Source organism: Urocampus carinirostris, chromosome 17, assembly GCF_059441175.1.
Source record: "Urocampus carinirostris isolate Australia breed hairy pipefish chromosome 17, RoL_Ucar_1.0, whole genome shotgun sequence".
NCBI classification, from domain to species: domain Eukaryota; kingdom Metazoa; phylum Chordata; class Actinopteri; order Syngnathiformes; family Syngnathidae; genus Urocampus; species Urocampus carinirostris.
Genome location: NC_142365.1, coordinates 24264782 through 24289859, shown reverse-complemented (window position 1 = coordinate 24289859; position 25078 = coordinate 24264782). Strand labels below are relative to the sequence as shown.

The 25078-nt window shown below is 39.6% G+C and overlaps 1 protein-coding gene across 2 annotated transcripts; it reads right to left on the bottom strand.

Moving 5' to 3' along the window:
• Positions 1 to 909: 909 nt before the first annotated feature.
• On the bottom strand, positions 910 to 23917 carry spns3 (SPNS lysolipid transporter 3, sphingosine-1-phosphate (putative)). Of its 2 annotated transcripts, none has more exons than XM_088320874.1 (13): positions 21890 to 23917; positions 16231 to 16505; positions 16093 to 16158; positions 12886 to 13022; positions 10715 to 10866; positions 10560 to 10626; positions 8587 to 8729; positions 8345 to 8497; positions 8089 to 8278; positions 6478 to 6543; positions 6304 to 6402; positions 4436 to 4607; positions 910 to 1472 (listed from the first exon to the last, which is right to left on the bottom strand). In XM_088320874.1, the coding sequence occupies exons 1-13, from the start codon at positions 22078 to 22080 to the stop codon at positions 1405 to 1407; spliced, it is 1779 nt and encodes a 592-aa protein (XP_088177000.1). In that variant the 5' UTR covers positions 22081 to 23917; the 3' UTR covers positions 910 to 1404. The 2 variants fall into 2 exon arrangements, with proteins under 2 accessions (XP_088177000.1, XP_088177001.1); XM_088320875.1 differs by having other exon boundaries at positions 16231 to 16485.
• Positions 23918 to 25078: the final 1161 nt, after the last annotated feature.

Sequence of the window (25078 nt, the reverse complement as noted above, 5' to 3'; positions counted from 1 at the left end):
GTCAGTCCGTCAGCGAACCTTTGTTGTTAAAAGGCAAGCATTTTGACCATGACTCCCGTCCGTCCCGTTTTTACACCTGTTTTTACACTCGTCCGTTCCTGATCTCCCTGTTTTTCTCCGGCTCCGGCCTGTTTTTGATCCCGACCACGTTTGCTCTCCCGTCCCGGCTTACGACTCGTTTTTGATCCCGACCACGGTTTTGCTCTCCTGTCCCGGCCATCGACCTGTTTTTTCCGTCCTTGACACCGCCATCTCCCGCTCCGGAAGAACCATTTCTGTATTCGGATCTTGATCCGGTTTTGTGACCGGCTTGCTTCCCGCGTCCAGCGAGCACCGGATCGCGGGCGCTGCTCTTCCTCTTTCTATCAATGAACTTGTGGTTAACGCTACACATTTGGGTCCTGATTCTGTTGTGGTCGTGAAAACAGTTGACTGAACCCACTCACCACGCTATAAAAACTCAATATTTTGTTTTAATTCATTTTAAAAAACATAACTTTTGATAGAAATGATCTAGAGCGGGCATGGCCAACCTGCGGCTTGCGGGGCACATCCGACTGGTAAACTAGTTTCATGCAGCTCTTTAGGAGCGGTAACATGACATGCATCAAAAATGTTCGCTGTCATTTGCCTTCCTACAGCTAGATGGCACGCCAAAAATATAGCCCTGTTTGAGTGACGTCAAACGAATGAGAAGAGAATCTTTGCTGTGACATAATGTAATGTAGACAATTTAAGTTACTCTTGAAATGACAGGGAAAAAGAGCACAGCCAAACAAAAATATGAAGAAGAACACCAGACGTTTTTGCCAGAGTGAGAGAGTTTGTATTTTTTTATTGACCGTAATGGCAAGCTGATCTGCCTCACGCAGCATTAACACATTTCAAAGCTGCAAATCTTCAGCGTCACTTCAGCTCAATCCACCATAACATCCAATAGGAACTTCCAAAAGGGACTGATTTTTTTAAGAACGAGTTGTTTACTATTTTACTACTTCTACCACTATTCTACTAGTGATCCAAAGAGCCAAAAAGAGATCCGCAGGTTCGAGAGTGTTCTCCATTCAGGCCCCGGTGCTGTGGAATATTCTTCCCCCTGAGATTCGATCTGCAACCTCAGTGGAAATGTTTAAATCTATGCTTAAAACACACTTCCATTCTTTAGCTTATGAATAACCTATATTTTATGTTGCCACCCCTGACCTAAAGGCTTGCTTCCTTTTTGGCATACTCAGAGATTTATGGTGGGCCAGATTACATAACCCAACGGGGCAGATACGGACCGTAGGCCATATGTTTGACATGCCTGTATTAAGCTCTTTCTCATGAAAAAATGACATATAGAGTGAGAGGGAGAGAGAAAGAGACTCATAGGTTGCTTTTGATTTAATAATAAAAAAAAGGTTACATATTTTGAGGATTGTTCATCTCCATTGTGGGTTCTTGTGTGGGAAGTTGCAGGGAAGTATGTGCTGGGAACCAACAAGACAGAAAGAAAGAAAATAAGCACGTAGAAAAGGCAAATAGTACACTTGAGAGATATTTCTTATACACAGCAAACAATGGAATTTATGGGAATGTAGTCACATTTTTTGGTTCACCTCCAATCCCATTTCAAACATTTTCAAAGAAAAATGACTTTTTGTCCAAGTTTTAAACATTGTTTTGTCGTTAGAGAGTTAGGAAAAGGAGCATGGGGGAAACTCACTGTAAAGCATATATTGTGATTCAAACAATATGATCATTTCTAAATGTAATCACAAGTGATTGTTATAATGATGTAAGATATGATAATTTCATTAAGGGAATTCCCAAACAGACATTTTTTCCAATTAGGCACAAAAGTGTAGTGTTTCTACTCACAATTATGCAAAGATGATGCAAAATATTTCACGCGCTTGAGAAATGTAGTCACAAATTTGACTGATTTGGCTCAGAAACAGACGGCTATTGTAGTGAACAACGATTGCTTACCGCTCATTTCTGCTTGGGGAAAACCAGAGGTTTGCTTAACATGTCACTGGGGGCCTAGTGACTGTTTTCTCAAAATTGCGTGCTTCAACCTCCAAAAGCTGCATGGGGTAAGTCTACCTGCATTTCTTATTTGCCTTCGCCTCCTTTTTGGTAGGCAGTTGTAGTTTTCCATTTGTGTTTTTTGAAGCGTTAGCAGGCTTGGTGTAATTATGGTCGGGTAGCACCCTGTTAGCGTCGGGGCTGCCGACGGCTTTCCTGTTTTGTTTGCTCCCAGTTGGCACTCTGAGCCTGTCTGCTCACTGTGTGTGTTTTGATCGGCCGGAATGGCGTTGGCGCCGGTTTTGTCGTGTCATTTGGTTAATCTTTGGCCAGCTCCGTGTTTATTTTTGCAGCCGTTGCCGCTTTTTGTTGTTGGTTCCAAGTGAGTCTGGCTGCTCACTGCCGTTTTTTCGGTCGGCCAGCCTTGCAATTTTACGCCAAGGCTGGGGCAGGGTTTTGTTGATCTGTCCCGATTAGCTGCAGTTCTTCATGTGTTATTTTTGGCAGTTTGCCTTTTTTTGGATGCTTGCCCTTTGTTGTACCGTTACTGCTGAAGGATTTTATACATTTGACTATGAAGGATTTAATATGATTGAATACAAGTTACATTTATTGAGTGCAATGAAGATTTTCACCGAGTAGGCTTAAGTTCAATGAGCAGTAAAAGTTCAGGGCACCCTGATCTGCTAGGAAATATTGTTTACAGGAATGGCGGGAACGGGACGTGAGGCTGATAAGATAATCAGCGCATCCAGACGCTGAGGGGCCCTGATGACAGAGGACGGCAGGCAATGTTTTGAGAAAGGCTCAGCTGTTTTGAGTTTTCCAGACATCGAGGCGAGGAGGTGGAGCCCACGTGGGGCTTCCCTGGCAGGCCCATGGGAGGAGCCGGCACACCAGCTTGTGGAAAGACGAGAAGAAAGGCTGAGGACTTGAAGAGAGGGCTTCCCAGAGAGTCCGACAACACTAATTCGACTAATTCGGCCGTTTTGATGGAGTTCACTTAGTTTAATTGTTAATGAAAGTAAATCTGCCCCCGTGTGAAAATGTCGGCTTTTCGTGTTCATCTTTTCCATCAAGAAACGAGCGCGCATTTTTGGGTGAATATAGGTTGTGTTTGGTTAATGGAGTCAGATAACTAATTTGAACAATTTGGTAAACGATACATTTTAATATATAATTCCCAACACTGCTTAAACCTTTCAATTTTCTACTTTTTTCTTCATGTCCTTCTTTTTCTGTTTTTTCCCTCATTATTTTCTTTTTTCTCTTTTTTCATATTTTTTAATACATTTTTTGACAAAAAGGTTGGGCCAAAAAAATAATGGTTAGTTTAATCCTTCATAGCTTGTGTTCTTTTTAGCACTCGTTTTCAGTTGCACTATACAGTACAGTGAATTCTAATGTTTAGATATTTTAAATTGTCTCTTTAAAAACACAAGCGGGAAACCTTTATCAAAATGAAAGTATCATGTGATCGGTGAAGCGGTACATTCGTGTACAAGACCTAGTCCCTCTTCGCAATAAAACAGCCGAAGACTATAATACATATCCATCCATCCATTATCTGCACCGCTTATCCTCAGTAGGGTCAAGGGGGTGCTGGAGCCCATCCCAGCCAAATCCGGGCAGTGGGCAGGGGACACCCTGAACTGGTTGCCAGCCAGTCGCAGGGCACACAGGGAGAGACCATTCGCTCGCTCATTCAAGTGTGTGTTTCTCCAACCTCATGTACAATTATACTCAGAATAATCCATCCAACCATTATCTGTACTGCTTATCCTCAGTAGGGTCTCGGGGTTGCCAGAGCCCATCCCAAGAATCTTCGGGCAGGGGACACCCCTAACTGGTTGGCAGCCAGTCACAGGGCACACAGGGAAAGACAACCCACTCGCTCATTCACACTTAGAGACAATTTGGACCGGCCGATTAACCTAACACGCATGTTTTTGGAATCTAGGAGGAAACCGGAGAGCCCGGAGTAAACCCACGCAAGCACGGGGAGAACATGCAAACTCCGCACAGGAAGGTTGGTAGCTGGATATGAACCCATGACCTCAGAACTGTGCCGCACACGCGCTAACCACCGCTCTGCCGTGCTGCCCCATAATACATGTCTCGATTCAAAATTTGTTGTTGTTGTAGTTTAGATTTGAAAAATCGGTGGACAGCCTGGTAACCTGGAAGGGGGATTGCCTCATGTGCGGCCCCTTCTCACGGTTTCTTCATTTTCCTCATGCTGAGGTTTTTGAGTTTTTCCTTGCCCTAATGGTTTTAGATCAGGGGATGGTGTAATCTGTAGTTTGCAATTATCTGTGGTCTGTGCAGCCCTTTGAGACTCCTTGTAATTAGGGGCCATACAAATAAACATGACTTGATTTATCGCATACAATGGTAGTGTTGGTGAGTATGCAACATGTACCTTGAGCTAGCTGCTGCGCTGCATTTCTGTCGTCATTGATGTAAAGAGCAGTCATAAGGAAGAAAATTCCTCCGATGATACCAACAAAAGGACAAATCAAGAAGCTGTACTGGAGACTCGTGAAGCTCCAGTCAGTGGCGGGAGGCTTGGATTTCTGTATCGCGTCAGAGATCTAGAGCAAACATTACAAAGTCAAGGCTCGCGGGCCACATCCAGCCCGTGAGAAGGTCTTGATACATGATTGCAAGGGTAGGCAAACTTTTGGGGACGCGGCCGGCATTTGTTTGAAAAGATTTGCACGGGGGCCTGAACAGAGGAGAACAACAAATGCTGATTGATGTTTTTAATTTAGAGAGTCTTAAACCTTGGATATACATGAGGAAAATAGATAACGGAAGCCAATCCATTTTCCCCCTTTGCATTTACCTGCAAAAGTTGTGTTTTATTGCATGCTTTGGTGATACCCTGTAGAAATATTAAATATTAAAAACTACAGGTCATTGTTTTACTAGAAATGGCTTAGTTTTCTCTCATGCTTCTCGCAGCATTATCCCGCAAGCTGGATCATATTTGTTGGTGGATCATATACGACCTGCAGGCCGTAGTTTGGTGACTCCTGCATTTTTGTATCATATACCAGTGGTTGGAATTTTTGTGAATCTGTTTTCACTTTACAATACTTCTACTTGTTTATCGTTATAGTTTGTTTTTTTGCACTTCATTTTATTTCAATACAATTCTCTTTAAAACAATATTTTAGCTGAGGTAATGATACAAAATTGTTATTAAGTCAATTTAGCCTACTTTGGCTAAAATAGAAATTATAGGCTACAAACAGTGCCTGAATAGTTACGGCTATCATCACTGAGGCAGATACTATCATCAGTATCCATCCATCCATCCATTATCTGCACTGCTTATCCTCAGTAGGGTCGCCGGGGTGCTGGAGCCCATCCCGGCCATCTTTGGGCAGTGGGCAGGGGACACCCTGAACTGGTTGCCAGCCAGTCGCAGGACACATAGGGACAGACAATTCGCTCGCTCATTCACACCTAGGGACAATTTAGACCGGCCAATTAACCTATTGTGCATGTTTTTTGAAATGTGGGAGCAAACCGGAGTGCCCGGAGGAAACCCATGCAAGCACGGGGAGAACATGCAAACTTCACACAGGAGGTTTGATCTCATGACCTCAGAACTGTGCCGCACACGTGCTAACCACTGCCCCGCTGTGCTGCATCATCAGTATTTTCAAATGAAAAATTAGAACAGTCAAAAATAATTGACACACTACATTGCAGTAGAGAGAACATCTTTTGCTTTGGCCGTTAGCTGTTATCTTTAGTAGCTGTATTGTCATTCTTTTAGCTGCGACTACCACAGCATTAGGAATTAGCCTTGCTTGAGCAGCTAAATGTCACCGTCACAGCTGTATTAGTCTTAGCAACTACCATTAACAACTAGCATTGCCATCTAACATTGCTAAAGTAAAACGTTGGAAGACTGAAAATTAATACGCTGCAAAAAAATTTTTTTTTTTTTCTTATTTTAAGTACTATTATTTTCTTTGAATTTGGCTGTTGTCAGCATGAACTGAGCACATATTTAGCTTAAGTGGTTAGGTGTTAGCTTCAATAATGTATAGTATTGCTTCAGGGGTCTCTTATTGCGCAAAGCACAACATTTGCAATTAGCATTAGCAGCTTCATTCATTTTAAACAAACGATAAGTCTGGCCCTCGGCTTGTCGTAGAACTTTTCATTCGACCCTCTGTCCTTTTGATTTGGCGTCACGGCCACCAAAGAGTTACTGATGCTAGCAATAACACATTGATGTAAGCTCAAGTTTGTTTACTTGGTACGACTCACAATTCCAATAAGGTAAGGACTCCCGGCGTCCCCGAGAAGGTGGCAAACTGTAATCTGGAGAGCCTCGGCCGTGGCCCTTCTGGTAGGAACAACCACATACTACGGTAAAGAAAAGAAAAACTTTTTTTATTGGATATTTTAATTTTTGTGCTTGGTTTGGATCGTTACACTTACAAGAAGCATATCAGCCAGAAGAGACCAATTAAGCGATAGCAGAACCTCGGCTATAAAAACAAAGACCTATAAGAAAATGTAATAAGTGTTAACATTGAAATGAACTGTTGTTATTTTTTCCGGGTGGTGGACCAAAGTGAGGGTAAGCTGAACTGAGGCAGTGGTGCTCAAAATAAGGAAGGTTTTTAGTAACAAAACCAGAAACAAAATAATAAACAAACTAGGGGTCACATAACAACAAAATGTCCAAACAAAATCAAACCTGACAATTGTCGAATCTGAAAAAAAGACTCACATGAAAATGCAAGAAACAAAGTAACACACAAAGACAAATGGGTCCAAAACAACTAACAACAAGTCCATACCAGAAACAGAATAGCTGGTTGGTGCCCCTCAGGGAAAAGATGGCGAACCAGTTCCTAACCTTATAGACGCTTTCATGCAAAAGGACTTCATTTGTAAGTTCGGGTAATACAACGTTTTTTGTATGCTATAGTTTAGATATTGCTTTCTTACACTGCCAATCAAATGTTGTATAAGAATAATTTATTTGTAAATTTGACTATGCCTTGCTAGACACAAACTTACCCGCAAGGCACTGTGCTACATGTCCTTACAATGTAAATTTAAAATATGAAAAAAGGTTAATTTTAGAAAAAAAAAAATATCCTTGTTAACTGTGTTGGTTATTACAATTAAAAACCGGTACTCCTGAAAGTATGAAGGTACCCCCTCACACAAAGCATTTGATTACAAAACAAAACCAGACCTAAAAAGTTATTCCAAACCTTCAGATTTGGTGTGATTCCGATGAGTTTCAAACTGCAAACACCCCTTCAATGACACCTGATTTGTGAAATAATTCTAGTATCGGTTGTTATTTTTACCAGGGGGAATTTTAAGTACAATAATCCCTCACAGTATTACGGTTTAATTGTTGATGTTTTGATACTTTGTGGATTTTCCACCCAAAACAACTGTGAAGCACGGCGACAGCTATTACTTTAGTGGCTCGTTACATTGAAAAAAAGTTTATCAATCAAAACGGAATCTGAGGAAAGTTGGAAGGGTGCAAAGAAAAATTCCGGAGAGCGCAAAAAAATGTTGATCACAACCGGGCGCTCCGTTGTTTGTTATATGGTCTAGAGACTCAGGCAGCATGAGGAGAGAAAGCAATAGCGGTGCTTTAGGTCCAGCCTATGCGGCTAGACTTCAAACAACACTCACAAGCCAACCCTTGCCGGACCTGTATCTGTCCATTACCCTTAAAACGGATGACCTGGAGCTACAACTTGTGGTAAAACGCTGTATTTGTGACAAAGTAGACCTGGCTCAACCGAGTGTCCTTGATGTTATCGAGCAGCGAGCCGGCCGCTCTCTACCTGGCTTTCTTACAATTTCATTGTACTATTTTAAAATGACACCAAATGACTGGAATTCTGTGTTCTGCGTTTCTATTTGTAGATCTATAGTTGTTATTTTCATACAGTCGCAGATACTGTATGTTACTGGTATCTAATAGATAAATGTACGTTTCTTTTTTGCTGGTTTAGACTTTTTTAGAACGTAACCCTGCAAAAAAACAAGGCATGTAACAGGATCGAGCCTTACATAAGTGGCTGGAATGCTTGCTGTCGCAACGAAAATGCTGATGAAGAGGCACGGGACAGATCCTAGCATGCCTGCGGCACAGATGAGTGGATCTGCATTTGGTACTTTGTCCCGCAACCACTTGGCCAAACCAGTACCGATGCAGACCCCAAGAATGCCAGAAACCACTGTGATGGCCCCGAATATAAAACTGTACTGGCAACAGGCACAGAGCAAAGTATTAGAAATTGAATGCTTTTCAGGAGAAGGTACCCACCTGTCTATGGAGTTGCAGGACCCTTTGGTGCATGGTGGTCGAAGGCCCTGAGACACTTGAGCTCTAAACAGGAAAGTGGGCATCCAGAAAGCTAAGGCACCAGTCAGAAAGGCCATTGCTGTCACTCCCAGTGAAGACCATATAAAACTTTTACTTGGGGAAAAGGGAAATAGAATAGAAGATAATTTGTTTTAGGAGTGTTCCTTTGTGATCAGAGTTGTGGGTGATCTAACATATCCTACTTTTTAAAAAAATATTTAATGTCATCAAGGTAAGAGCTTCGGTTCTGGACTTCATGATGGTGGTTTTCCGCAACACCCCTGGGTGGGTTCGGACATAGGAGCAACACTAAAACCAGCCCAATAACACCCAAAATGGGAGTTATCTGTTGACACAATAGAAGCGGGTCTTACTACAGTTTGGATTAAATTAAATTTCTTTGTTGTCATTGATATACAGATTGAAAAGCATTGTATGCAACAAGATTAGACATGGCACTCAGGATTAAACAAGTAACAGAAAAAATATGATTAAGGACTGGCAGAATAATCAAGCAAAAATATTTACAAAGTAGTGCTTAGAGACTGGCCCAAATTATACTAATAGTGCATAAAAAATAGTGCATTGTAACAGCAGTGAAATCAAAAAATGGATTACCGTTTAGCAACAATGACGAGACCAGGTCAAAGAGGTGTCCAAAGTGATTTTAAAATGTTGATTCCGCTTCTGCGGTTTCGCGACCCAAAAATGTCCTCTATACTGGGCAGAAAGCAGCTAATGATCTTTTGGGCTGTGTTGATTACTCTATGTTTTCCTGCCGTGCTCCCAGCATACCACAACATGATGCCGTATACTATCCACTGTGGCTTTGGAAAGGACACCAGCACCTTCTGTTCCAGGTTGTTCCTCCTGAGAATCCTCAGGAAGTAGTCACTGCTGGGCCTACCCGCTACAGCCCTGGTGTTGGCAGACCAGGAGATATCGTTGGAGATGTGCACGCCCAGGAGTTTAAAGGAATGGACTCTCTCCACACAGTCTCCATCTATAAAGAGTGGAGCTAGGCCTGTGCTTGCCCTCCTGATCCTGAGAATGATTTCTCTTTTATTTCCGGGTTTTTAGTATTAATTTATTTTTCGAACACCAGGTCATCACTATCTCCCCCCCCTTCATTGTGTCGTCAGTAGTGTTCATAATTGTTTTTCTATTTTTGCCTTATTGTTAAAATGAGGGGTTACATTGCAAACCGTATGTCTGAAGTGTGAACCAAATAGCAGGGGAGTCCTGATACAAATTTTTGATATAATACTGTACTCAACCATGTACAGCCATACTACCCTTGGAACCTTAGGAATGTCCAAACTCGTCCGATACTGGAAAATAAGCAAGGTCGTGCCTGATCACCCTCCTCCCTCCATCTCACTCTACCCACTGCCCGTCTCACCTCCATGGAGAGAAGATTTTTCAACCGCTCTGCCCCCCAGCTCTGGAACTCATTGCCACCTGACCTCTGAAATTCGGCCACCCAGTCGGCCTTTAAATCCGGACTCAAAACCCAACTCTTCAGACTTACCTTTCCATGATCATCTGTTCCACATACCGCCCTCTTTTAACTCTACTGTGTTTTTATTTACTATTTATTACTTGCTTGTTTTATTCTCGTTTTTTTCCTTTTTGGTACTCTGTGTACAGCACCCTTGGGTGTCCTGAAAGGCGCTTTAAAGTAAAGTAGAATGTATTATTATCATATTATCATTATTATAGTACTTGGATGGGTCACAGCCAGGGAATACCAGGTGCTGTATCTGCTACTGGTGACCAGTGTTGGGACTTATGTGTTACAAAGGAACGTGTTCCTGGAACACAATTGCCATTCTTGGTAACAAGTACTGTAATGTGCTTTTGAATACAATTTTGTAACTCAACTGTTGTTACAACATGGTGCACTTCTCTGCTTTTCATTAAAAGATCATGATGAAGTAAAAGTTCAGGTAAGCAAAGACAAGACACACAGTCTTGAAAATGCAAAGCTTTGGATAAAAATTGAAATATACAGATGAAATATATATCATTTTTATGCAAAAACATTTACTATTTCTTCACATTTTGCTTGTTTAAGAATTTAGGATGACCTTGAAGGGGTATGCAAATAAATGTAACTGGACATGCCTGCAAATGACGTTACTTTTCTGGTGTTAATATTTAAGTGCGTTCTCACCCTGAGAGACCAGTGCCAGTCGCCTGTAGCGCTTGCGATGGATGAGCCCATTATATATCCAAGGCCGCTAAATATACAGAAAAGTCATTATCAAACCGATCCCACTGACAGGGTAGAATGCAAACTCAAACCCGGGGACGTTTCACGTTCCTGACCTCCCAACAGGGATGAAGATGTAGAAAGCAGCGATCATGATGGTCCGTTGTCCTCCGGTGAAAAGGTCCCCGATAATGGTGGGAGCGATAGTAGAGTAACTGGCCTCACCGATCCCGACCAGACCTCGTAACAGCAGTAAGAGCCAAAAGTACTTGACAACATAAAAGAAAAAGTTACACCTATGCTTTGTACTACAACGTTTAGCATTCTGTTTCTCTAAGAGGACATTGTGTATCACTTAGCACCTCCTAGTGGTAAAAACGTAATTCATTTAAAAAATGTATATTGCTTTGAACAGTAAGCGAAATTACATAAATGAGAGACTACAAGCTGCTACTTATTTTCTACAAACACTGCAGGTTACAATAAAATACGTCTGATTCTTAGCTTTTTGTGCAAAAGCAAATAGTCGCGAGGTTGTCGGTTGCAAAATCTGACACCCGCCGGGCCCTTTTTGCTGATCTTCACAGCTGCAAATCCCTTTGGGGCGTCGGTGCTGTTGCGCTCCTCGCCCGGTCGCCTTGGCTGGTGCCTAGCATCTGGCTTAGAACTGATGCCAACAGTTGATTTTTATACAAAGCATGGCGAGGGCACACAGTGGGTGATGATGCGATTGAATTTCTACCAATAGCTTTAAATGTCAAAGTGAAGTAATTCAATGAAGTACAGGCAAACAGAGGGTGTAACTTTGATTCCCTTTGGTAGCCAAATACCTCGACATCTAATTAGTGACACGAATGAATAGATGAACGAGATTCCCACTGTCCCTATGGAGTAAGATTGCGATCTTGGCGGAATCAGTGGGGAAATGTCTAGTACAAAAAAGCAACACATTGTGCCGTGATTTCAGACACTTGTTTGCGGACTGTCTCAATCAACAAGCGCAGCAGGTAATATTATTGAAACTGACACTAATATATACACAGGAGTGTCACGTAAACATTCCCCAAAAAACTCAATGTACTGTAGTGACTAAAATTTAGGAGCCCGTACAATCACAACAGCCTGTACACATGCTGAGCCACGTGATCTTAAGCCCTCTCATCCCTTACGCACATGACAAAGTAATAGAGAAGAGACTAAGTCTTGCGACTAATACGTGAAAAAAATCACTATACATGCCGACACTAGTTAATAATCAATTATCGAGCTGACAGTCATCGGACTAATCATAGTTTAATATGACTTCACAGTTTTCGGCCCAATAGGAAGAATGTACCTGATATTTAGTCGCCTGCTAAATCACTTAAATATTCAATTAGCCGAGAGATTCCATGTATTTATGCATATTGATTTTGTCTTACTCCTGTGTAAATGTTCATGCAAATGTGATAAAAGGTCAGGTGTGTTGTCTGAAGTGGCCTTGAAAAGTTAACATTTTAATATTGTCTCTATTAAGTATAGGTTCACAATGCCCAAAATTCCACAGCGCCTATCTGCTTTTATCTTACTTTTAGAACTGCTCCAGGACTCACAACACATTAGGAAGCGGGAAAGGGAAGAGAGGAGAAGGTTGAAGAGTGATTCCATGCTTGCCCTCAAACAGTCCAAAATGCAACCCAAAACACCAAGAATAAGTAAGAAGAATAGTTTATTAGTACCTGGGGAATGAGCTGACAGAGGCTGAGCTCATGACTTTAAGACAGGAGAGTTGCAGAATTTCAAGTTCAGGACTTTAATATTCACTGCTGCACTAGTTCATTGAGATTGACAGTGGCGGACACAGTATGAGTGTCTTAATCGCTGTGGAATGTGTTACTTTAAAAATGTTTTGAATGAGTTTATGTTTATGGCTGTTTGAGCCAGTAGCTTAAAATCTGGTGCTGCTTGTACAAAAAACAAAGTAGAGTTTCTTCCCCAAATCTGCGCTAGCGGCATTTATTCAAGAGCGTTCTGTAGTGCGGAATATACATTACTCATAGTTCAAGAAGTTTGTATTTATTTTACATAAAATGAGCCTCAACTAGAGTAAGCTGACAGATTGTCTGCCATCTTGCTGCCAAGGGTACCCCCAAAAAACAAAAACCTTGTAAAAAGGCTGGGCAAAAAAATAAGAACATGACATCTAGTGGTCAAATATTGCACAGTGTTCCCTTAAATATTAACAACTTGTATGTGTGTGTGTCTGTCTGTGTGTGTGTTTGTAGTTGTGTCTCTATTTTGGACATACCGACTTGGTTACAAACGAGCTACCAATCGCAGTCAGCAGCCAAATGGTCAAGCCCGCCGCCATGATGTGTACTCGGTTGTAGCGGTCCCCAAGGTAACCGAAGAGCGGGGCTGTCACTAGGAAGCTGCAGATAAAAACTGTATGCCTTTTAATATGTAACGTTGACAAGATCTAGCAGCATAGCGAAAACACAAGTAAAAAAAAAAAACTAAATATTTTAATAAAATAAAATATGTAACGGGATTGACCACTCTTTTGACTGAGAATTTCACAAGAGTCAGGGGGATACTGGAGCCCATTCTTGGTAACATCTGGCAATGGGCAAAGGACACCCTGGACGAGGGGTTGGCAAACTACAGCCCACGGGCCAGATCAGGCCTGCCAACGGGTTCAATTCGGCCCAAAAGACAAAGTTGATAAGCAAAAGAGAAGATTGTGTCGTAAAAATATGACCAGTAGTTTTTAATATGAGGACTGGATGTCGCCAAATATAAGTGCAACTCCCAAAACTGTATTCGCTGACTACCATTTATCAACCAGAAAACATTGAAGGAAACGAACTATTCAAATAGGAAATAAGACTAAACTGAAGAAAATATACTTGGAGTAGAAGAAATGGATGCACTGTTCAAGGCAGGCATGTCACATACTAGTTGCGCGCCAGACTCAGCCTATTGGATGATTTATTCCGGCCCACCCTAAATTTCCGAGTATGTTTAAAAAAGAAGCGATTCTCTTGGTCAGTGGTCTGCAACCACCAGGGTGTGGACCAGTACCAGGCCACACAGAAAAAAAAAAATGCATTTCTTTTCGCCTGTACCGAATTAATTCAGGTCTACGCGAATATTTTTTTTTTCAGACAAAAAGATAATCAAAGCCGAACACTAAATGAAAGTTTTGGCACACTTAACACTGAGGTATACTAGCAATGATTGGTTAGTTGTTAAATACTGGTAACGTCATTTGCTTAACATTAGATGCAGAAGGATTTGAAACTTGATTCCAATAGTGAGAGCCCCAAATCCTGAGCACTAGCCCATAAGGATTGTCACCTTGAACAACATTGTTTTGGCTGAATTGTTCCCCATCAAAGTAATGGAGCATAAGAGGAAAGAGTTCATCCAAAACAAGTTTGTATTACTTTTGACCAACGACATGCGCCTTCAAGATAAAAAATATGAGACAACGTGGTAATGTGAGTAAAAATGATGTGATGGTCAGATAAGATTTAATAAGGCCTTTTGTCATGTATTCTAGATCTCCAGTGATTTAGTGATACAACAGTGGATTTGGGTTTATTATTATTGTTGTCATCCATTTTTTTCAGTGATTTTCTGCGCCGCTTATCCTAACTACGGTTCCGGGGGAGCTGGACCCCAGCTATTTTTGGGCAGTGGGCAGGGGAAACCCTGAACTGGTTGCCAGCCAGTCACAAGGCATTTGCTCATCGACACCTAGGGACAATTTGATCTGGCCAATTCACCTGACATGCATCATTTTGATATGTAGGAGGAAACCGGAGTGCGCGGAGGAAACCCATGCAGGTACAAAAAGAACATGCAAACTCCACACGGGGAGGCGCGGTAGCTGGAATCCAACCCTTGACCTCCAGACCGTGGGGCTGCCCTCTAACCACCCATCAGCCTTGCCGCCGGTATTGTTGTTACTATCATTTTTTGTTTTGATTCAATCAGTTGTATCAGCTTTTTATTCCCTCCGGCTCAGCCGCTTTGTACATTTTTTTTAAACAAATGCGGCTCGCGATTCAAAAAGTTAGCCAACCCCTTTCCTGGACTGATTCCTTACCAGTCATAGGACACACATAGAGATACAAACCATTTATACAAACATCCATAAATAGGTAAATTTGGAGTTGGCAATTAACCTGCCGTGTATGTTTTTGGAATGTAAGAAGAACCCGGAGAGTAGGTAAGCAATTAACAGAGCAATCGCAGATATTCCCATTCAAAACAAAGCATGTGCAGTCTGGATAAAGTTGTATCATTCTCTTGGATGCTCTATTGTAGTGTTTCTCAACCTTTTTGATGAAAAGCACACATAAATGATTTGAGGAACAACATCCATTGAAATTGTTTTGAGGTTATATCCAGGCACTAGTTTCAATACTTTGTTTTTTTAATATAAAAAAATAAATGCAAAAACAATTCATTGTTTTTTGCAAAGATAAAATAGAGCAATTTGCTGTGGTACACTAAACAAGGTTTTACGGCATACTGGTTGAAAAACACTGCTCAATTGGGATGTGTTTTTATGAATCCTGTTGTTAGACCAGAGACTTTTTAAGTCATGGGCCGCATTGGTTTGAAAACATTAGTTTAGGGGCCGGGCCGGAGAAAAAAATTAGCTGATGTATTTAATTTTTCGTGTATGCCGATAGAGAGTCTTACATCTTATACCATTGCGACCCTGGTGAGGATAATCATTGCAGGTAATGGATGAATGGAAATCTGATAATTCGATAATTATATGAGGAACATAGATAACTTACACCAATCGATTTTTTTCTTGTTTGCATAAATATACCCTTTTATCCAATTGGCTTTAAACCGGCAAAATATACAAATAAATATATGAATTTACAAATAAAAACTTTATTTAAGAGTAATAGCAAAGTAATATCATCCTTTTCAAGTCTAGTCAAGTCACATTTGTATAGCCCTTAATCACAAAAAAATGTCTCGAAGGACTGCACAGGATTACAATTACACCATTACCTGATCTTAAACCAACAGCGAATTAGCACTAAAGCACTAAATTTGATCATTTGCATTGAAAAACTCAATGGTAATCGAGCCACGTCAAAAGTTTTTTGGTGCATTAAAGCCAATAAAATAAATAAAACCAATTTTGTAAAAAAGCATATGAAGAAAAATGTTGTCATTTATTGGACCTTTTTAAAACTAGAGGTTATTGTTTGATGAGAAGCAGCTGTTCGTTTTATTTTCTTATGATTATCTCAGCATCTTCTTGTGGGCCAGATTAAATCTGTTGCCGAATCCGATACAACCTTCGGGCCATAGTTTGGCAACCCCTGCGTTAGACAGTTACTGTACCACAAATTGCCTCAATCACAAACTGTATGTTCTGCAAGTGAATTGCATAACTTCCCAATGGAGCAATGTAGAGTGAAGGGAGGCACTTTTAAAACTCACACTTGCTCAGGGAAGTGGAAGGAGATCATTTTACCTGTCTGCAGGAGTCCTGTTGTACTGTCACTTATGTGAAAGAAGCTCTGTATGCTAAGAAGCACGCCTGTGTAGATGGGAAAAGCAGTGATAATATTTATATAAAATATCTTAGCATCGTTGTCTTGTGTGCCAAAACCTGCAATGGTGTATCGCTCCATGTAGTTGAGTAAGTTGACATAGCAGAGCACGGCAACGGCCACGTGGGCCCGCCGACGCGTTATGTTGGGCCTCTCGTCTGGTTTAGGTGTAAGCGAAGAAAGACTGTTCACAAAGGATCCGTAGTGCAGTCCGGAGCTGGAACCAAGACTGAGCCTAGGCAGCGACCCAGCGGTCACCTCCATGGTGGGCAGGTTTCTTCTATTCTGGTTTGGAGGGGTGTCTGGGTTGTGACCTAGTTTCAGAGGAACCAAACTGCTCTTTTATTAAACTGGTACAACATAACTGTCGACATCAGCCAATTGCTCACCTTATCAATGATTGTATTTCCCCTTATGAAATGATAATTAACATGACAAACAAAAAGCCGCACCTTTTTACTCAAAGCAAGACATACTATGAAGAATAAAAACAAAGATAATTTGTGTAAACATGTTAATTTTATTTGTCAATTAAAAACAACTAAAACAATTTTTTCAGCATCTTTCAAAGTTCTATTCCCACTTGCAGTAAATTTAGTGTTTAGTGGTGTTTATTATACGTAGAAACCTCTATCACGTCCTCATGATACTCAACAGTGCATTTAAAAGTGAATGGCAAGCCGCTTTGTGGGCCACCAGTAGATGTAAAATTGGGCCGGAAACTAGTTCAAACCATTAAACAGCTGTACGCCAATGAAAACCGTATTGATCAATGGTACCATTGGACCGTGGTTTCAAACCACAGTCGTTGGGATACAAGGTTGCATTCTCTCTCCAACATTGTTCAACATCTAATTGGAGTGGATTATGACTGAAAATCTGGACCAACACAAACGTACAGTGAGCAATGGGGTCATAACGTCACTAACCTCTCTGGCAGGTTAAGAACAGGAACTTAGATATCTGCTCAATCACCTTGACTAAGCATCAACCCGATGTGGGATAGAAATCAGCACAGAAAAACTAAAGTAATGACCACCAACCCCCAATGTATCACCACAAACATCACTATGAACTACCAAGAGCTTAAACCTGTCACCAAATTCAAATATCTTGGAGCTGCCATATCAGAAGAGGGGTCAGAACATGGCCAAGACAGCTCATCCCACAGCCATACTTGCCAGACCTTAATCCATCTGCCGGGAAAAGAACAGCAATGAAATCAAAGTTTAGACTCATGCCGTATACCTTCATCTTACTCTTTAGTTGCGAGATATGAACTCTCTCTGCAAAGCAGGAAGGAAAATTCAATCCATGAAAATGCGATACTACAGGAAACCTCTAGGCGTCAGATACGTAGTCCATGTGACAAACAAAACAAGGTGCAACACTATCAAAGGGAACATCCATGGACTGCAAACGCCTACAGAGAGTAGTTAAGAACGCTCAGAGGATCACCAGGACTCCACTGCTCTCTCTGCAGAGCATATACCACCGCAGAGTCCACAGGAAGGCAGCCTTCATCATTAAGGATCACACCCACCCACAACACGGACTGTTTACACTCCTACCCTCAGGTCGGGGGTACAGGAGTGTGAAATGCAGGGCAACCCGTCTAAAAAACTCTTTTTACCCCTCTGCCGTCTGGCTCTTAAACGGCTGCCGATTGTACGATACACCACAGACAAGTTCGTCACACAATAGACACTTTATTACACAACAGACACTTTAGACTACACCATACTTGGACTATTCTTGCACTACAGTCACTTTCAACTGTGTTTATCTTATTTTTATCTTATTGCCTTAACTAATCTTGAGTTTATCTTGTATTTTTATCTTTTTGATATTTGCAATATTATTTATGTATAACATGTATATTGTTTCTTAGATCAATACGCCGGGAACTGTGTGGACAGCAAAGTCCTGTGCATATGACAATAAACTCTTTGAATCTTTCAATCTTGAATGTTGAATTGGACCCTACTAAGAACTGTCGTAAACTGGGCGCAGACAAAAACTGCAGTGGTATGGTGACGTCACATGATCATCAGAAGTGACCAATATAATTCTTCAGGGCACAGTGCAAGTGGGCAGGAGGAGAGGAAGACTGAAAATGAAGTGGGAAGACAACATCAAAGAATGGTCTGGTGCCAACTTTGCCACAACCTAAACTCAGGCCAGGAAGTGCCAGCAGTGGAGAAAGCTGTCAAGAGTTACGTCATTAAGGGGTGCCCTGACGACCCAGTTGTTTAAGGGATCCCTGAACCGTTAACTGTGATTCTACATAGTAGAGCAGGATTTTGTCAGACTTCATCTATTCTACAGATGGTTTTATTTTGTAACAGAAACTGTTACAATTTAGTTTGTCTTACAACAAAGATGTCAGAATATCAATTCCCATTATCTTCCAATACTCTGTATGTACTTTCCTCACATGGCTGAAAACTCTCTCAATGTCGGCATTAGCGAGAAAAATAAATGGTTGATCGAAGAGAACATTTACCAGTATACCACGACAATGTAAGCAATCTACGATGACGTTTTCGTTTGCTACCAGTAACCGAGACCATCTGATTTAGAGCTGAAATGAGCAAAACAAGATCAACTAAAAACCTCTGAGACATTTTGTGATTAAGGGTGATACAAATAAATGTCACTTGACCTGACTTTTATTGTTTTTTCTTCCCCAAACAAAAATTGTTATGAGGCGTACACAATTTGAAATTATCAAAAAAACGTATAAATTAAGAGGAAAACGTATTGTTCAGAAGTATGATGCCCAAGTTTTCTGGCAGTGTAAAATCGTTTGACAAGGTGGACTGATTTAACCTAGATCATTCCTAGATACATTTTTAAGCACAATACTCGTACTTGAAACCAGTGTGGAAACTTGACTAGAAAGGGTTAAATCTATAATACTTATATTCTGTATTGTATTTATTTATTCAGCCAGTAAAAACCATAAACATGATAAATACCAGAAATCATTTGACACGCGAACTTTCGATCGGCGCCGGGTTTTTAGACCCAACTGCTGTGTTGGGAGTCATTAGGTGACCAAACCCCCCAATTCCAACCCTTAATGCCGAGCACCAAGCAGGGAGGCAATGAGTAGCAATGTTGTAAGTCTTAGGTATGACTCGGCCGAGGCTTGAACCAGCGACCTCCCATCTAGGCTACCGAGCTGGTGGTCCGGAAAACCCCCTTAAAACCCTGCTTTAAACCACATTCCTAAAGCTAAATGTTTATTCATAAATTTGTATTAATTAGCACAACCTCTTAGTAAAAAAACCTAAGCTAAAAAACAAGAACAATACTGATTTGAATGATAGGCTAACTACATCAGTTGTCGTATGAACGTGGATCTTTTTAAATACTCGTTAAGTCAAGAAATTTGTTTATTTTCACTGAATCAGCCTCACCTACAGGGAGCTGACATTTTTGTCGGCCATCTTACTGCTATGGGATCAGCCTCCCCCTCCCCAAAAATGTGATAGGCTGAACTAAGAAATTCTAATGACAACTGTGAGGTTTAGTGTCCGTAGTTTGTATACTTCGTTTTGCTTTGGTTTTTTGGTTGCACAACACAATACATTGACATTTACTAGCAAAATAATATTCACTGTCTCTTTAAAGTTATAACAACAGTATTCAAACCTGATGTAACACATTCTTAGTTTAACCTTTTCATTCTCCTTGGGTTCAGTTGTTAATTATCATGAACTGCTTTAGAGCGTATTTTAAGAGAAAGTGTGTAACATTTGAGTGGTTGTTAAAACCCAAACTGACTAATTTCAAAAGAGTATTAATACATTCCAACATAGTATTTTTTTATTTTTAGCGTTATACTGGTACTTAATGTTTGATTAGTTCTTGATAACGATCTACTGTAGATACCAAACTGAAACAAATGTGAAAGTATAAATGAATTACACCAATATATATATATATATATATATATATATATATATATATATATATATATATATATATATATATATATATATATATATATATATATATATATATATATATATATATATATATATATATATATATATATATATATATATATATATATATATATATTTATTTATTAATTTTTTTAATTTCCACTATTTTCATGTTTTCACTCCTAATTTCTAGTTCCCGACTGGAAAACCACCACTTGAGAACGGCAGATATTATGGTTGGCTATCTATGCAAAGTTCCTAAATCGATTCAAATTGAATTGGATACATTTTCTTTTTATGTTTTAATTTAATCCAGTTATAAGAAATATAAGTATGTCACATATATTTATCTTTTATATTAAAGACAAAATAAAGGTTTATAAGATTCCAAGATATGTAAAGCAGGAGTGAGCATACCAAAGCCCGTGGGCCACATGCGGCCTTGTCAGGCTGTTTCATCCTGCCCGCCAAACAAAATAGGTCAAAATACATTATATAACTTAGGAAATTGTGTACTATTAATGAAAATATTTTTTTGCCCCCAACGTTGTCCCCCATGCCTCTTTGTGTGTCACAACAAAAATATTACTACAGAAATACCACAAATACTAAAAAAATAATACAAAACTAAATATAAAATTTAGTGCTTAAAAACAACGCCCTCATATTTGATTTTGCTTTCATTCTGAATAGAAAAGAAAAATACTTTAGAAATATTACCAAATAAATATTACCCAAAAAACAACTAACATAGCATTACAAAAATATTATATTAAAAAAAGTACAATAAAAATGAAAAAAATGTACAAAATACTACAGAAATACTAAAAAAACACTACTATGGAAATACTTTCAAAAACGTTTACTTTTATACCACTATAACAACACTATACAAAAATACTGCTACACAAATATTACAACAGAAATACCACAAAAATTCTGATACAAAAATACTATGACGGATATACAACAAATATACAAAATTTCTACTATGAAATGTCACCAATGGAAATACTACAAAATACAACAGCAGGAATGCTACAAAAATTCTACCCAAAAATAATGGAAAAGTACTACAGAAATACTACAAATATATGACTGCAGGAATACTACAAAAATACTTTAAAAAGTACAGCTACAGTAATGTTACAAAACTACATATTGAACTTACAGCTTAAAACAGGAATCGAGTACATAATTTAGCCTTACATAAATAAAACAATATACTATGTGGAGTTCAGGAAGTGTATTTATTCATTAATGAAAAATTGAATAGGTCTCCTTGATTGGCCCTTCGGCCAACTTTTTTAACCTAATACCGCCGGCAACTCTAGATAGCTGCCCGCCTCTGATGTTTCTAATGGCATCACATCCAAAACCACTTTCAAAACCACAATCAGTATCTGTGCGAAAGAAATAGTTGCACAAGAATGGTGAAACTGACACAATAAAAGAGAAGAGGATTTTGAAAACAAAAGTACATTTAAGTCAAGTCAAGTCACATTTATTTGTATAGCCCTTATTTAAAAAATGTCTGCACAAGTCAAAATTACACCATCCCCTGATTTGAAACCGGCACACGAGCATGTAAAACCTCAAAAACCTCAACATGCCGAAAATAAGAATCACAACACAAAAACGTATTTTTTTCTATATTCAAGTCTTTTTCAATCTTGCTGTAAACATTTTTAATCTATTATCAATATATTTTTCTAACCACAATTTTGAAATCTTACTGTAAATTTTAATGAAAGAGAAATACTTGTTCACTCCATGGCAGCTGTGGTCAGATGATAGTGGAGCTCCCTGTCGGTCACTGAGGCACGAGGAAGCTAAATGGAGGCAGAGTTCTTCTTTTATTGAGTTAGTAAGCAAGGGACAACCCATTTTGGGGGTGGCCCAATGCTGTCTTGCAATGCTGTCAACAGCACAGCCATCACTTTCACATCTCATTTGTATTACTTCGGAAAATTAAAACAATTGCAATGTTAACCAGTACCTCATGTTAGTTTGTTTCTCTACAAAACATGTGTCTTGATTTTTGACCTCCCCAAATCCGTATCAGAACATTTTGTGCACTTAAAAGGTTTAAATGTATTGCAGTGTTTCCCAAGGGTCAAAATTTAGATTTACTCAAACCAAGGGTCCCCAAACTTTTTCTTGTGAGGGCCACACCGCTTTTCCTTTCTCAGATGAGGGGATCATTCAGTTTGTGACAAAACAAAGTGTGGAAAGTGCAGGAGTGCCTAAATGTAAACATTGGATGATATCCAGAAAGCTACAATCAAACAACCCTTCTGTATTCTTCCAGGAACAAAAGTCAGAAAATGAATAATAACACCATTAATGAAATATATAAGTCATCAAAAAAGACTGTGTTAAGCACAGTCTGAACAGGTTCAGGATCAGATTTGTCGTCAGAGCACTGGCCTACCAGTGGCGCAGATGACTTGCGAAAAAGCAGTCGATTTTATCTCATTCTCACACTATTTTTAGTCACGGTGTTACAGACAAATTTCATCGTGTTACATAATAATGACAATAAATTCTATTCTATTCTTCTATTTTAAGAATTGTAAAAAACACATGTATTGTCATTATTACATGTGAAATACATGATGAAATTAACATGTATCTCTGGTGTCGTGAATATAGAGTGTGATAATGAGATAAAACCCAATGCTTTTACATTTGTCTGTTATATCAACGAAAGCCCAGTGATAACAAAATGCACTCTGGTATTGTTCGGGGGGCCGGACCAAATTTGGAGGCGGGCCGTAACTGGCCTGCAGGCTTTTGTTTGGGGACCAATGACTCAAAAAATTAATGATATTACAAGGTATGTACTTTAAACCAAACACAACTCCTAAAACATGGGGCTGTCAGTTGATTTGGGCTAAATAAATGTGACAGGATTTCAAGAAAAAAAACCCTGATCTTTTCAATGTCACACCATCTCACAATACTGATACCTATTTTTGAGTGCAAAAACAGACCTCAGTGAAGAAAGCTTAAGACAACAGTGATCAGGGGCTTGATTGAATAGTTGATTGAATCAGGCAGAAAAAAAGGCAAACCTAAAAGATTATTACACACAATGACTGCAGTGAAGATATTTCCCATCCCTGGTTTGATTTAAGCCAATGCATTTTATTTTTTACACTACTATTATAACGCCTAGTTTTGTAGCTTTTTACTTATTTGTTCACATGTCACTTCTGTCGTAGTCAGAGAAACACTAGTATCTAAGCATCCTTAGTGTTTTTTTAATTATCTTGGGGATAAAAAGTGTTGAAATCAGTCTAGTAATGTCAGGGGTGTTAATATTATTTGCATATTAAAAATTGGAAACTAATAAAACAAAAACAAATTTGTTGAAACAGTTTGAGTTCTTGTGCTCGATAACTAGAGAGAAATGAATAACTGTTATACGGTAATTCCTCGTATTTTGCTGTGATTACGCTCCAAAAATCTCGCACGATATTCAAAACCCACAAAGTAGAACCTTAATTTATTGATTAGAATATTTAATTATTTGTTTATCAACTTGAGAAGAGACCCAATTTACAGGCTAAAGTATTTGTTTAACAAATAAAAATACTGTACTTTCTAAAAGTTTTTTCTTTTACAAATAACTTCTTTACAGTCAAATATAATCATAATAATTATAATTCGAATTAGAATTTTAAAAGTAATCTTCCTGTTTTTGTCACGGTTGCCCATTGCCCCCAATTGACCCCGCCCGTTTTGCGCCAGCTGCGGCTTGTTGACTGATGGGCTTCCCTCCTTTTTAAGCTCAGTGTTATCACTCACCCTTGGTCAGTCCGTAAACGAACCTTTGCACCCGCAAGATGTGTGTTTTGACTCTGTCCGGTATCCTTCTTGTGTACCCTGTTCGGTATCGATCCCGTCTATCTCGCCCTGCTTGATATCTGACTCCAGTCTCCAATGATTGTTATCAATCCCGTCTGTCTCGCCCTGTCTAATATCTTGCTACAATCTCCAGTACCAGGTATCATCCACGTCTATCTCGTCCTGTTTGATATTGTTCTCCAGTGTCTGGTATCGATCCCGACTGTCTCATCCTGACCGCTATTTGCTTGTGTAACTGGTATCGATCTCGTCGGCCTCTGGCTTCCTGTTGTTCCACACCAGACTTCTGCCTTACTTCTTCCGCCCAGCGATCGCCGAATCACTGGCGTTTGTGTCCACGCGCATGACTGCCCCATTCCCATAAAATAAAGCTTGTGTGGGAAATGTTACGCATCTGGGTCCTCCTCCTGTTTTGATTCTGACAGTTTTGTTGCACAACAGTGTGGATTAATAACTCAATCCACTTTGCTTTACATAATACTTTGCTGTCATCATGTGGATGTTTTGGAAAACTGCATTTACCTTCAGGTTCTGTCCTACAGAAACCATACTTTTTTGAATAATCAAACATTTTTGAAAATGCGCCAGGGAGCCATTAGGGGAGCCAAAGACTCTTATTTGGCTCCAGAGCAAGTTAAGCGGGTGGAGAGGTCCAACTTTTCGGGCGATAGAAAGCATCTTTTTTGTTTAGCCAATCAGAATGCAGAACACAGTGCACGATGTAAATCTGCAAGGTAGACCTGAAAATACAAATTGACACCATTTCAGATCAAAGAAAAATACCGATAAGGTTTGTTTTCTCATGTTTACTATTTATAATTTTATTATCTTAAGCGTTTTGGATTTCATTAATAATGCAGCTAATTGAGCATGGAAGGGACCGTTTTCACTTTGAGTCGTTTTAGTTTTTCTTGACATTTTGTTTTAAAAAAAAAACTTTAATATATTCTACTTGATTATAAGTAAAATGAAATAATGGTAATCTGCCAACACCTACTGAAGTGGATATTGTTGTTGCAAAGATAAATGTGAGCAATTTCCTGAAGCACACTGAACAAGGTATTAGGCACACTAGCGT

Bases quoted from the DNA above. Each gene is read 5' to 3' on its own strand.
- spns3 (XM_088320874.1), bottom strand. From the start codon at position 22,080: ATGAGATGTGAAAGTGATGGCTGTGCTGTTGACAGCATTGCAAGACAG. The intron at 8,730-10,559 runs GTGAGAACGCAC...TTGTGTCAACAG, and splicing joins ACTGGCACTGGTCTCTCAGG to ATAACTCCCATTTTGGGTGT. The intron at 1,473-4,435 runs GTACATGTTGCA...GTTGGTTCCCAG, and splicing joins AGCGCAGCAGCTAGCTCAAG to CACATACTTCCCTGCAACTT.